The sequence below is a fragment of the Cnephaeus nilssonii genome, assembly GCF_951640355.1.
Source record: "Cnephaeus nilssonii genome assembly, chromosome: 13".
Lineage (NCBI taxonomy): Eukaryota > Metazoa > Chordata > Mammalia > Chiroptera > Vespertilionidae > Cnephaeus > Cnephaeus nilssonii.
The window spans coordinates 46,299,527-46,313,834 of record NC_137084.1 but is presented as its reverse complement, the minus strand read 5'-3'; the positions used below and the strand labels follow the sequence as shown (position 1 = coordinate 46,313,834).

Here is a 14,308-nt window from a genome sequence, read left to right as displayed (position 1 = left end):
AAGCTGCTGACTGGCGGAGGGTGCCCGACGAGTAACCACAGAGAAACTACAGCAGGAACCACAGTGCAGGGCGAGATGGGGGAGGGGCAAGGAGAACGGGGTGGGTCAGAGAACCGAGGGCAAAACCCACCAGGGAGAGAGGAGGACCCTCAGGGCAGAGGTCTGGGCTCCTTGGGGCTGGGGACATCCGAGGCCTGGACGGGCACCGAGGGGGCAGCGGCTCTGCCCGCCCTGTGAGCCTCTCTGTGCCCCCCCCCCCCAGAAGCCACGGGACAGGAGGAAATATGAAACAAAAGGCCTGTGATCCTGCAGGGGGAAGCCCACCAGCCTCCCATTTAGGGACAAAGAGAGACGGAGGTGGGAAATTCTGCAGGGCTGGTGCAGCTCTATCCTTTGTGCCATTTCTCTGAATGCCCACACCTACCTACGACCTTGAGGCTGGACCTGCTCCCTCTGCCCTGCTCCCTGTTAGCAGTAGGAGGTCCAGGGGGGAGGGGGGACCCCCATGGTAAACCAAGTCCTGATCAGGCTCTGCTCTGTGACCTCTCAGGTGACCCTTCTCTGGGCCATGCACCGCCCCCATACCCGCCCAGTCAGTACAGGAGGACCAGATGGGAGGGTCTTGGAGGGCCCCCAACCCCTCCTAGAAGCATAGGACGCTCTGAAGCTGTTGGACGAGGGTGCCTAGACACCGGCCTGGGGACCCTTCCCGCCCCATGGAAGCCCTGCCCCGACGTTACCATGGCGACATCGGCCTGGAAGATCTGCTTGATGAACTTGTTCCTGGAGGAGTGGACCAGCTGGATGATGTCTCCGTGCAGCGTGTCCCGGTTCTTCTCCAGGAAGCCTGGGCAGCGGCAAAGAGTGGTCACGCCTCAGCGGCTCCGGCTGCCTCCGCCTGACAAGACTCAGCCCCGCCCCAAATGCAAGACCAGAGGATCCTCAAAATTCCCCCAGTCCACCCACGCCCACGTTACAGTGGGGACACTGAGGCCTGGAGAGGACAGCCGCTGGCCCAAGGTCACAGAGAGAGTGAGGGCAGAGCCTGAGCTGGAGCGCCATCTCCCCAACCACACAGCCCCTCTTCAGGCTGGCCAGAGAGAGGGCAGGAGGTCTGCCCCGGGACGGCGTGGGCCCCTTCCTGAGTGAACCCCAAGGCCTAAAAGACCAGCCTTAGGCTTTTAAACAAAGGTGTCAAAAGCACTTGGTAAGTGTCACCTGGGAGAGACTACGTGTTGATCTGGCACCGGCTAAGAGTACAGAAAATAACTCAAAATAGCTTGCCTTATGTTTTCAAAGTCCCCTCACAGCTCCGACGCTCACAGCTACCCCCGCACCCAGGAGGTGTGGGACAAGCAGGAATTCCCTTCTCATCCCACAAGGGAGTGAATCGATGTTCAGAGAAGCTAAGCAAGGTGCCTAGCATCACACAGCAAGTCACAGGCAGAGTTAAGACTCAAACTCAGACCACTGGTGCGGGCCAAGGAGGCTTCCCTGCACCACATAGACCCCCACTGCCGTTCCCGGGTATTGGGGAGTTAGGAGCTGGTTAACAGGGGTGGGGTGCTGGGAGGGGGGCAGGAGACAGGTGCCCAGGGCTGAGGAGGAGGGACACTGCAGAGAGGCAGCACCCTCTCCCCGCAGGACTCGGGATGCGCGGGCTGGTGGATGGTACAGAGACCAGTGCTGGGCTGCCCTCCGGGCATCTGAGGAGGGGTGAGCTGCAGGAGCACTCGGCAGTGGAAGGGGGGGCTCTGGGGGTGGCATGGGTTGTAGGGCTCTAACTAAAGCACTGTGGCCCTGGGAAGGTCCCCTCTGGGCCTCAGCTTCCTCATCTGTCAGATGGGAAAGACAGTGCTCAAAGGCTGTGGCTTCTCTTTAGATCACCTGTCACCATCCACGTCATAAACAAAACGCCCGATTAAAACAGGACTTCGTGAACCAGAAAATGCTGGCAGAATTGCTCAAAGCAGCTCAAACCTGGGTTAACGATCTTAGGCAAGTCGTTTCACTCTCTGGACCTCAACTTGCAAACCCACAGAAGTAGATGACCCTCGTGTTCCCCCCAAATCTAACGTTCTATGACCTATAACTTCCTGTAAAGTTCCCCCGGTCTTCACGTCTGCATCCTCAGCAACAGCAGGAAGCCTGGCACGTAACAGATGCTCAGTGAATGTTGGTGGCACTGAACTGAAAAATACAGTCCTCTGTTACTCCCAACAACAGACCCATTGGTTTGCCCAAGAGTCCTTCCCACAGGACGTGGGCTTCCTTCTCTCTAACAGCCCGGTGGGATCTCACATTTCATATTCTAAGGAGGGCTGAGCAGCCTTCGGATTTCACCCCTGCAGCATGGCTCATGATGCACTCTACTGCCTCTGGGCCAACTCAACAAGGACGTGCCAACCCGATGACTATGCTTATTTGTTTTGAATTTCAGTGGCTTGGGAGGTGGATGGGGCCCTTTGGGGCTGAATGGCCGGAGCTCCATGTGCACACATCCCACAACTGAGACCCATTCCAGGCTGGCCCTTTACAGTGGGGCGGGCTGGGGCCCTCTGCAGGCTTCTGGCAGACCCTGTAAGAATCCCAAGTGGGGTAACTTGGCTGTGTTCTGACCCTCTTCTTGACGTCTAGCTTGAAAATGAACCCAACTGCATGTCCCAGGAGGGAAGAAGAGCATCCCCTTCAAAGCTCACACGTGGTCTTTTGGCTGAAAGAGTCTTGGTGGGCAAGTTGGGCTGGTTCTAGGCCTGGCTTTGCATCCAATGGGGCTACGTCTTGTAAGAACAGAGAACCCCCTTATAAGCCTCAGTTTCCCATATGTACAGAGAGCACTGAGCCCACCCCACAGAACTGAAAGCGGGGACTCAAATACTTGTACACCACGTTCACAGCAGCATTATTTGCAAGAGCCACAGCATGGAGACAACGCAAATGTCCACCAACAGATGAAATGGTAACTAAAAAGGACACATGCTCTAACAGCCATCAACCTTGCCGATGACCTTATGCTAAGTGAAATAAGCCAAACACAAAAGGACAAATATTGTATGATTCCACTTCCATGACGGACTTCTAATAGTCAAATATGTACGACAGAAAGTAGGATGGAGGCTATCAGAGGCTGGAGGGAGGGGGAGCAGGAGTTATTGTCAGCGCGTACAGAGTTCCTATTTGGGGTGATGAATAGGTTCTGGAAACGGATAGCGATGATGGTTGCACTATATTGTGAACAACTTAATGCCACTGAACCATAGACTAAAAGTTGTTAACATAGTAAATTTTATATTATACTAGAGGCCCGGTGCACGAAATTCGTGCATGGAGTGGGGAGGGTCCCTCAGCCCAGCCTGCACCCTCTCGCAATCCAGGACCCCTCGGGGGATGTCTGAGGGATCAGGCCTAAACCAGCAGTCAGACATCCCTCTCATAATCCGGGACCGCTGGCTCCTAACCGCTCACCTGCCAACCTGCCTGATCGCCCCTAACCATTCTGTCTGCCTGCCTGATCGCCCCTAACCACTCTGCCTGCCTGCCTGATCGCCCCTACCCACCTCTGCCTGCCTGCCTGATCACCCCTAACCGTCTCTGCTTTGGCCCCCACTGCTGCAGCTTTGTCTGGAATGACGTCCGGAAGGTCATTCAGCTGTCTGGTCTAATTAGCATATTACACTTTTATTATTATAGCTATTTTACTACAACACTTTAAAATCTCTAAAACAAACAAACAAAAACACTGATCCCACCATTTCCACTCTGCATTCCAGGCCCTGGTGTCTCTGTCCTGGGCTGGAGAAGGGTGAGGGAGGGAGGGGCACAGACAACGAGACAGCCCCGGCCAGCCCGCCTGTACCTTGAGTCTCATAGTAGACGACACCAGCAAAGTGGTTGATGCCGAACTGGGTGTCGTGGTTGTTCTTGGGAGGAATATAGTTGGTGTTGAGCTTGTGCTGCGAGTTCAACTTATGCAACATGGTGGTGTCCGTGCCCTGTGGGAACCGAGGCAGCTGTCGGGCCTCCTCTCCCACTCGCTCCACCATCCACTCCCCCCACTCTCCACCAGGCCCCCCTGCCTGTTCTGCCCGTCTTTGCACCCCCTCTTCTGTCTTTCTCAAGAACTTTCCTCCCTTTATTTATAGCCCACAGGGGAGCTCTCTGAGCCTCCGCTCCCCCATCGGTTAAGTGGGTGAAGTGGATCAACACAACCGTGATAGTACATTCCAGTTTAGAAAATCTACTCCTGGGAGTAAAACCCTGGGCACAGGTCCTCCCCACTCCAAGGCCTCGTCCGTGTCTGGAGCACCGATTCTGTGCCAGCTGCACCCTCAGATCTTCGGCGTTTGGTGCAGGACCCAGTGGATGGTACTGATTTCCAAATGCCAGGTGAATGCACTGGAACTGGCCCAGAGCCACCCTGAGCCCGGGTGTCATTAGCCCCATTTTGCAGGCGAGGAAAGCGGAGGCTGGAGGCTGGGTGTGGAGGATGCAACCCTCCCGCCCCCCGCAGGCCCACCTTGGGGAACTTGCTCTCCTCGTCGATGAGGGAGATGATGTTCATGGGCTTGTTGGCGATCATGTCCAGGGCGTCCTGGTTGTCGGTGAACTCGATGTGCAGCCAGTCGATGCTCTCCAGGTCGTACTCCTCCTGCTCCAGCTTGAACACGTGCCGCACGAAGAACTGCTGCAGGTGCTCGTTGGCGAAGTTGATGCAGAGCTGCTCGAAGCTGGGGAGGGGGGTGCACAGTGGACACAGGGACAAGGGGGTGTCTCTCAGGCCCTGCTCCACCGCGTGGGGGCCCAGGTCTGCCTCCACGTCTGCCGGGGGCCGGGACTGTCATGTCCACCCCCCTCATGTGCAGGAGAGGACACCAAGGCCCAGCGAGAGCAAAGCACCCCCCCTCCCCCCAAGGTCACTCAGTGAGTCAGAGGGAGAGTTAAAGCCAGGGCCCGGGGCTCAGGACCCTTCCCCTGCATGGCCAGGCCCCGGGGAGGGCGGGCAGGTGGGCTCCAGCCCCAGGCAGAGCGCCTGGAGGGGAAGAGCCAAGGCAGGCAGGGGGCCCAGGAGGGGCGGTCCAGCGTGTCAGCGGACTGGGGAGGGGGCTGGGGAGATTTGGAAGCAGAGCCCTGACGGCTGACATCGCTGAGCCACCAACTCAGCGCCCTCCCGGTGACACCCCGTGAATTCAACGCGGGCGTTTCGGCGGGGTGTGGGGAGGGCTTCGAGTCATCCAAACATCACAGGAATTGAAGCGACTTGCCAGGGGTCACGCAGCTAGGAAGTGGGGCAGGGCCGGCTTCCTGCCACCTGGGCCTGTGCCCTCCGTCTGCCCACACGGCCCCCCAAGAGGGTGGGCCTCCACGTGTGGCCAAGACCCCCATCTCAACCTGGGCTCAAGCCCAGCCTCACTTGCTTCCGGGCACCTTACAGCTGGGCACAGGCCGATGGGCAGCAGGGCCTGGAGTGTCCGTGACGATATAAGAGCCTCCCCCCTCCCCACCACCACCCCCTCCTCGCTGGCCTCAGCCGGCCCGGGGACTGGAGGGGATGGGGAGGAAGGGGAGAGGGCCCACGGGGACGACTGGAGTCCAATTTCCCAGCAGCCTGGCAGGGTGTGTGTGGGGCGACGAATGCAGCCTAAAGGGAGAGACGTGACCTGCCGGTCCGTGTTGTGGGAGAAAAGTCCCGCAGGGCAGAGCCCCACCGTTACCTGTTCACGGCAAAGTTCTCGAACCCAAAGATGTCCAGGAGGCCGATGGACCGGCGAGAGTTCTTCACGTCCTGGGAGGGGGGCTTGTAAATCGCGGCATTGATCTTGTCCACGATCCACACGAAGAGCCGCCCGTAGATCCCCTGAGAGGCAGGGCGGCCGCATCAGCCCCGGCCCAGCCACCGCCTCCCAGGGAGACAGGCCTCGCTCCGGCCCCTTCCGTCGGTAGCAAGCTCTGAAACTCCCACGCCTTTACTCACGCTGTTCCCCTGCCCGGAGCACCCTTTTCTGCTTGGACAATTCCTACTCGTTTTTCAAAGCTCCCCAGGAAACCCTCCCTGACCTCAGGGATTGGGGACCCCTCCTTTGACTCCCATTTCTCCGCCCGTCTCTGTCTCCCCATCAGCTCTGGATGCCTTGGAGGCCCCAGAGCCCAGCACAGGGCCTAGAGCAGGGACAGCAAGCGTGACTGTGGGAACAGGCAGGATTCGGCACCCCGCCCGCCCACCCAGCCTTTCTTCGTTGAAGAGACCAGAGAGGGTGCCCCTGGCTGAGAGCGGCACAGCAGAGAGACTGTCCAAAGAATACGCCCCAGCATGAGGGCCAAGGGGCTGGAAATCAAAGCAGGCCAGGGCGGAGGGCAGGGCCTCTGGGGGCACAACTCCCAGCCCCTGTGGGACTCAGCCCAAGGCATCCAGTGGCGGGAGCCTGGGTCCAAGGGCAGGTCGGGGTCATGGCCCAGAGGCCCACCAGCTCTGTGGACCCCTCAGCTCCTGCCCGTCAACACCCCATCCTCCGGAGGGGCGGGGAGAGCAGGGGGCCCCTCCACAAGCCCACCTTGACAAAGGCATCGCGGACATCCAGCGCCTGCTCCCTGCTGAGCGGGGTGGACACCGTCTCGCCGCGGGTGATGAGGGTGCGGCTGGTCAGGCAGTTCATCAGGTCTGGGGGGTTCACCTGGTGGGGTGACATCGGGAGCTCACCCAGCCACCCGCCAGCCAGTCCCTCCCTAGAACTCCCACGGCACCCAGAACCCCTCCCCCTTCACAACCAGGCCTCCCTCAGACTGTTCCCTCCACTGAGAATGCCCTTCCCAGGCCCTGCAGCCAATCCTCCCCAACCGCCAGCCCACCCAGCCCTGCGGGAGGGACCTGCTCTCTGACGGCCCCTGCCTGCCCCCGGCATGTTACCTGCCCTTCCCAGGGCTGGCTCTTACTCTGGCTTTATTCATCGCCGTTTTCCAAACCAGGGCCGAGCCTAGGGTTTGCTAAAAGACTGACAAGCTGATTCACTCGGGGACCCCATCCCTGGTCCCCTAAGTCCCTGCTGCTCCCAGGACCAGCTGGGCTAAGCCAGGCTCTGGGCTCTACTCCTCCCAGGGACCCGTGCCCGGCACAGATTCTGTGCAACGTGTGTTCTCCGTGTTGAATTCCTAGAACTTTCCCAAGCAGAGGTCCCAGCTCCTTAGGCCCACATGCTCAGCCCCGGGCCTGAGGTCAAAACTGTCCCTCTGAGAGAAACAAAAACAGCCAAGGGGACAGAAGACTGGGCACTGACCTCGAGCAAGGATGCAGCTGTGGCCAGGGACGGGGAGAAGAGGACCTCGCAGGCATCCAGGTTTTCAAATGTCCTGGCTGTCAGCAGCAAGAGGGCACAGCGTCAGGCAGGGGAGGGTGGGCACGGGGGCGAGGGGGCAGTCTAAGGGGACCGAATGCCACGCCTGCGCTCAGGGGGCCGCCCTGTCCACGAAGGACACCACACTCTGATTTAAAGCTTCTCTGGTCAATGTACGTGGGAAGAATGTTCTCATCATGAACTATGGGCACCATGAGCTTAGAAACCGTGTGTATCCAACACCTGGCTCTACGCCTGGCACCCAGGTATCGGACACGGGCAGTCATGCCTCCCCCGTCCCCCCAGCCTTCACTCTAGACTCCCAGAACAATCCGTGGCTCCTCTGAGACAGGTTCTGTGAACTTGCTTGGCTTAGTGCCTGATGCTCTCTGTCCTTCCCCACATGCTTCCTCAGGCCTCAGAGCCTTTGCATGAACTCTTCCTTCTGCCTGGTGTACTCTTTCTTCATCTCTTAGTCTTTTCTTTTCTTTTTTTTTTAAGAATTGATTTTGAGAGAGAGAGAGGGGAACATCGATTTGTTTTTCCACGTATTTATGCATTCTCTTAGTCTTTTAAGACTCACTAGACTGTGAGCTTCTTAGAGCTGGGATTCTTCATTCATTCACCAAACACTTTCCAAGAGGATCCGTTTCGACTTAAGCTCAAGCTCTTACTCAGTCGAGGGACCATGTTGGGTACCAAGGGCAAGAGCAAAATGGAACTCGGTGCCTGCCTTAGAGGACCATCTCCCAGCCTGGCACACAGTAGGTGACCAGGGAGTGTTAGATGAGTGAACATATTCTCTTTTCTAGCTTTCCCCTTTTCTGAAGATGGCTATTTAATCACTCGTACCTTAGTATGAATTAATTCAAAAATTTACTCCCTCTTTAAGACACCTGACCTTAAAGAAGAAACCAAATTTGGAAGTGGTTTTAAAGGGCTAATAGTGCCCTAGCTCTGTGGTCGGCAAACTGCGGCTCGCGAGCCACATGCGGCTCTTTGGCCCCTTGAGTGTGGCTCTTCCACAAAATACCAAGGCCTGGGCGAGTCTATTTTGAAGAAGTGGCGTTAGAAGAAGTTTAAGTTTAAAAAATTTGGCTCTCAAAAGAGATTTCAACCATTGTACTGTTGATATTTGGCCCTGTTGACTAATGAGTTTGCCGACCACTGCCCTAGCTGGTTTGGCTCAGTGGATAGAGCGTTGGCCTGCAGACTGAAGGGTCCCAGGTTCGATTCCGGTCAAGAGCACATGCCTGGGTTTCGGGCTTGATCCCCAGTAGGGGGTGTGCAGGAGGCAGCCGATCAATGATTCTCTCTCGTCATTGATGTTTCTATCTCTCTCTCCCTTCCTCTCTGAAATCAATAAATAAATAAATAAATAAAGGGCCAAGAGTCATCCCCCATTACACTTTACTCCACAGGGGAATTTCAGCACAGTTTACCACACCTGAGGCTAGGGGACCTGTTCAAATCGCCCACAGGTGAATTCTCCCGAAGAAGGTACATGCTGAGACAGAATCGAAGCCACCAGCACCCCCTGGACGGCTAGGTGTCATGCACAGGGTTGGGGGAGTGGGGTACCGTTGAGGGCCCTCACCCTCGTACTGCAGGTTGCCGAGGTGCAGGATGGAGGCCAGGAGCTTGGAGATCTCCCAGTTCTCTGTGTCCGTGAACATGAGCACCTTCATGGCGGAGCGGATGTTGGCATACTCCTGGCTGTCCTCGCGGCCCTCGCAGGTTGTGCAGTTACCCTGGTGGGCAGGAGGGGGAGAGTGTGTGACGGGGGGCACCAGGGGGGCCCTCGCTGCCCAGCCTCGCAGCCTGGCTCCGGGCACCGACCTCACCTAACGGGCACTGTGACTCCCAGGAAGCCTAGAAAGCCCCCACGTGAGTGGCTCAGGAACACATCTCCTTCGCCTGGAACCCTGGGTGCCCCTTTCCCGTGAGTAAGAGGGTCTGGGTCACTGACGCCAGGCCTGGCCCATCACCCCACCTGGCAGGCACAGCACCAAGGCCCTGCCATGCTCCCCTCCACCCATGGACGCCCACCCTCAGGGTCTTGAACCCCTCACCGGGTGCAGCCTTGGGTGGAAGGAGCATTGGCAGGGCCTGCCCCATGGTGTGTGCCTGTAAGACCCGTGTGTGTGTGTGTGTGTGTGTGTGTGTGTGTGCACATGTTATACCTACAACACACATACATGCACCTTCTTGTTCCACATCCCTCAGGTGCCATTGCTCACACTTGTGCCCACATGGCTCAGCCCATCTCCAGGCAACCAGCCCTAGGGTCTCCCCGGGACTAAGGAAGCTGGTGCCCCACCCCCCCCAGCCAGCCTACTGTGTGGTAGCAATGTCCTGGCCCACTTCTCCTTGGTGGCCTGCCAGCAGCAAGAGGCGGGCACCAGAGCCCTGTAATCAGCGAGCCCTCAGGCATGAAGCACAGTGTCCTGCATCCTGCACTCCTGGCACGTCTACACACATTAAGTGTGTCTGTGGAGAGAATTTGTCTAGATGTGTGCGCAAGAGGGTGTGTACCCAAGTGGGGAACAGGCCTAGGGCACACACAAGCCCAGGATGGGCTGGGGCTGGGGCAGGAGAGAGGATGGGAGAAAGCCCACGTGGAAATTCCCACCCGCCCGGCCTAGAGCTGGGTGGGCGACCCCGACCTCACTGGGATGGCTGTCCCCCTCCCGGATGCCCCAGCTGGGCCTCACCATAGCCAAGTAGTTGTAGTCGGTGGCCTGGCCCAGGCCCAGCTTCCTCTTCTGGTCCTCGCTCATGCCCTCCAGCATGCAGTAGAACACGTGGTAGTTCCTCTCGTCAGGTGCCTGAAAACGGGGACAGGTGTTGGGGCAGGAGCGCAGGAGGAGGCCGCCAGGAACCAGTCAGGAAGCCTGGCCACAGGGCTTGCTGTTTGAACAGGTGGCTTCCAGGGAAAAGCTCCTTGGGGGTTCCATGGCGGATTTCGGGCCTGCGAGCAGGCAGCAGCCTAGGGACAACGGAGGCTGTTCGGACGCGTAAGTCCACGCGGCACTGTGGCTAGGGTTCTGTGAGGGTCAGCCCTGGCCCCGGGCCTGGGCCCACCTGGCGACAGACGCGCGACTTCTCCAGCAGGTACTGCTCGATCTTGGCGCCCTCGATGGCACCCCGCTTGTTGAAGTGGATGTCAATGTACTTCCCGAAGCGGCTCGAGTTGTCGTTGCGAATGGTCTTGGCGTTCCCGAATGCTTCAGGGTGGGTAGAGGGTCACGGGCAAGGTCAGCCCCCACCCAGCCACCCAGCCCTCCCCGGAGGCCCCTGGCCCTACCTTCCAGGATGGGGGTGGCCTCCAGCACCTGCTGCTCGATCCACGAGTGCTGCCCACTGATGGCCGCCAGGAACTGCAGGATCAGCTTCGTGCTCTCTGTCTTCCCTGCCCCAGACTCCCCGCTGCAGAGGACACCCAGAGAGAGGCACGCCTGTCACAGTGTGTCGTCCCCCTCCTCACAGCGCTTCAGCCCAAGCTGCTTCCCCCACGAGCCCTCCCCGGTCTGTGTAACGGGCTGACAATACAGACCTTCCAGGGCGGGAAAGGCTAGAGGAGTTCACTGCTCTGCCACAACCAGAGGTTACTTTCCTTCCCCGTCATTCAGACATGCACATCCCTCCCTCCCTACTTGCCATATATATAGCATGGCACGTATTAGACGCTGGATCGTGCTTTGTCCTTTTACCCTCTGCCCAAGAAAGAACAGGATCCTGAGCTTTCAACTGACCGTAACTTAATAGGAGCCAGCAGTAAATAAGGTTGGCCCCAAAAGTGAACATGAGCTTTGGTCGCATTAATAGAGATCTAAGACCTGGGAGAGGGGAGGCGATTCTCTATACTATGAGACATTAGCAGGAGCACGTAGCTAGTGCTCCAGGGGTTAAGCCTGGACCGCCACACTGGGGCCGGGCCGCCCACCTGATGATGCAGCACTGGTCACGGCTGTTTCGTTTCATGTTGAAGTAGCAGTTGTCGGCAATGGCAAAGATGTGCGGGGGCATCTCCCCAATCTTCTTGTTGGTGTACTGGCGGATGTGCTCTGGCGAGTAGATGGAGAGCAGCTGGTAGGGGTTCACTGCCACCAGGATGGAGCCCGTGTACGTCTGCGGGGAACAAAGACCAGGGCGCTCACCGCGGCCCGTGTGGGAGCTCTGACTCCGGAGGGCCCTCAGGTTCTGTCTGCTCCATCCCTCCAGGAGGGATGGCACCGGCTTTGGAGCCACCAGGCTCTGGTGTCAGAATCCTGCCTCCCTGTGATCGGGGGGGGGGGGGGGGGGGGGGGGGGGGGGGCGGGTCTTCAGACCAGCACTGGGCCTGGCTCAGAGGAGGTGTCAGGGACATTTGATGAAAGGAGGAAAGAAGTGAGGAGAGAGGGAGAAAGGGTCTCTGAGCCTTGATTTCTTTATCTTCATCTGTAAAATGGGCACAAATCAACTGTTTATGAAAATGAGAGAAAATTCATAGCGCACTGTAGGGACTCCTCAAATGCTGGCTCCCACCTTTGCCCCCCAGTCCGCAGCCCGCACTTTTAGAGCGGAATTCTAAACTGGGGGGGGGGGGGGGGGGGCGGGTCTTCAGACCAGCACTGGGCCTGGCTCAGAGGAGGTGTCAGGGACATTTGATGAAAGGAGGAAAGAAGTGAGGAGAGAGGGAGAAAGGGTCTCTGAGCCTTGATTTCTTTATCTTCATCTGTAAAATGGGCACAAATCAACTGTTTATGAAAATGAGAGAAAATTCATAGCGCACTGTAGGGACTCCTCAAATGCTGGCTCCCACCTTTGCCCCCCAGTCCGCAGCCCGCACTTTTAGAGCGGAATTCTAAACTGGGGGGGGGGGGGGGGGGCGGGTCTTCAGACCAGCACTGGGCCTGGCTCAGAGGAGGTGTCAGGGACATTTGATGAAAGGAGGAAAGAAGTGAGGAGAGAGGGAGAAAGGGTCTCTGAGCCTTGATTTCTTTATCTTCATCTGTAAAATGGGCACAAATCAACTGTTTATGAAAATGAGAGAAAATTCATAGCGCACTGTAGGGACTCCTCAAATGCTGGCTCCCACCTTTGCCCCCCAGTCCGCAGCCCGCACTTTTAGAGCGGAATTCTAAACTGGATCTTTCTAGAACAAAGGAACCAGGCCACAGGAGCTGAAGGGGCTAGGGCAGTGGTTGGCAAACTCATTAGTCAACAGAGCCAAATATCAACAGTACAACGATTGAAATTTCTTTTGAGAGCCAAATTTTTTAAACTTAAACTTCTTCTAATGCCACTTCTTCAAAATAGACTCGCCCGGGCCGTCTATTTTGAAGAAGAGCCACACTCAAGGGGCCAAAGAGCTGCATGTGGCTCGTGAGCCACGGTTTGCCGACCACAGGGCTAGGGGGTGTGGTTGGGCTGGGTGAGCCCCAGTCCCTGCAGCACTGCCCCTGACCTTGGGGACAGGGCACCTCCAGACATCCTGGGCAGTGTAGGCTCAGGGGCCAGGGGCCCCTCAGAGGGTCTTCCAGGCCCCTCTCTGTGGGCTCCCCACTTAGGGCCCAGCATGGCCACCTGTGCAAAACGTCCTGCTGTGGGCCTGGCCCCGCCACTCAGGGGACAACAAGCCACCAGAACACAGTGAAGGACCCAGGGCTACTTCTCCCTCCTGCCCCTCCCACCCCAGCCCCGACTTTAAAGGGGGGTGGGTAACATCTACCTCCCAGGCTGTTGTAAAGACCAAAGGGCATAACCTGGTGCAGAGCGGCTGCCCATAAGCGCCACCTTCCTTTCTCCTTTACCCCCTTAAAACACGACGCTCTCCTGCCTGGCCCCCGATCGCCACGTGGCATGAGGCTGGCTCATGCAGTCATTCAAGAGCCCTTCTCTGGGGCGTGTGGGGAGGCTGACAGCCCCACCCGGGGGGCCGGGGAGGGAACGCCTGGGGCTCTGGGAGCTGGAGGACCCCCGGGAATTCCTCGCGGTACGAGGGGAGGGGGGAGCAGGTCTCTCAGTGAGAATCGGGCATGGAAGCATGAAAGGGCATGGCATTTGGGAGAAAGGCCGCCCGGCAGCTGTGGGCAGAGGCCGCAGGCAGGGACGGTATTTCAGACCTAATTTCAGTCACCGGGGAGCCAGACAGAGGTGGTCTGAGAGCCGGTCCGTGACGGGGTGGGGCAGGGGCAATGGCAGAGGCCCCGGGCTTGCCGAGAGCCCGGGAGCACCTTCCTGGGGCCCCGCCCCGCCCGCTCCTCCCACCAGGGCTCCCTGGCCTCTCCGCTGGGCCCTCCTGAGCACCAGGCCCTCAGTCCCCCACCCCCTGGGTGTCCCCTCTGACGTCCACCGGCCTGTCCAGACCAGACCTCCTTTCCCTCCCAAGCGGCTCCTCCTCAGCCTCCCCGCTCTGCCAACATGCCACCACCACCCTTCACCAGGCAGAGCAGGGCCCGGGAGCTCCCTCCACACCTCCCGCTCCTGCATACAGCCCCCCTCTCCATCCGCATGGCCACCCCCTGCTGGCCAAGCACCTCCCCACTGGGCTCCCGGGTTCCACACTGTCCACTGTGAGCAGGGTCAGCTTTTAAACAATCTGAGCATGTCGTCCCCTCCTGACAACCCTCAGGCGGCTTCCCACGGCCTCAGGACAAAGTCCATCTCCTGTCCCTCCCACAAGACCCCGAGCCCGGCCCTCACCAGCCCCATCCCTCAGCCAGAGGCGCCCTCCATGTTAGACACCTCAGGTGGAAGCCCCACACGCCATCCCCTGCCCCTTCACCCAGCTAACGGCTGCTCATCCTTCCGGTCCACGCTGAGAGGCCCCGCAGGAAGCCGGCACCGCCTGCGTCCCCAGCACAGCTCACCCCGGGACTTCACTGGGCCCACCTGACTCCTCTCTGGTTCTGGTTCGCTCTCCTCTACACCCTGCGCAGCACGCGGGACACTCAGCAAATGCTCCCGACTAACTGAAAGAGTGACTGCATTAATGGGCG

At 58.6% G+C, this 14,308-nt stretch overlaps 1 protein-coding gene across 1 annotated transcript in view; it reads right to left on the bottom strand.

Moving 5' to 3' along the window:
* MYO7A (myosin VIIA) overlaps positions 1 to 14,308 on the bottom strand; it is an 82,330-nt gene that overhangs the window by 41,337 nt on the left and 26,685 nt on the right. The window contains exons 5-15 of the mRNA XM_079788629.1: positions 11,272 to 11,456; positions 10,633 to 10,754; positions 10,410 to 10,552; positions 10,040 to 10,153; positions 8,923 to 9,076; positions 7,269 to 7,345; positions 6,549 to 6,668; positions 5,712 to 5,854; positions 4,517 to 4,727; positions 3,857 to 3,992; positions 741 to 847 (exon numbers count right to left, since the gene is read on the bottom strand). Coding sequence (XP_079644755.1) covers positions 741 to 847; positions 3,857 to 3,992; positions 4,517 to 4,727; positions 5,712 to 5,854; positions 6,549 to 6,668; positions 7,269 to 7,345; positions 8,923 to 9,076; positions 10,040 to 10,153; positions 10,410 to 10,552; positions 10,633 to 10,754; positions 11,272 to 11,456 — 1,512 coding nt within the window. The remainder of the gene's footprint in view (positions 1 to 740; positions 848 to 3,856; positions 3,993 to 4,516; positions 4,728 to 5,711; positions 5,855 to 6,548; positions 6,669 to 7,268; positions 7,346 to 8,922; positions 9,077 to 10,039; positions 10,154 to 10,409; positions 10,553 to 10,632; positions 10,755 to 11,271; positions 11,457 to 14,308) is intronic.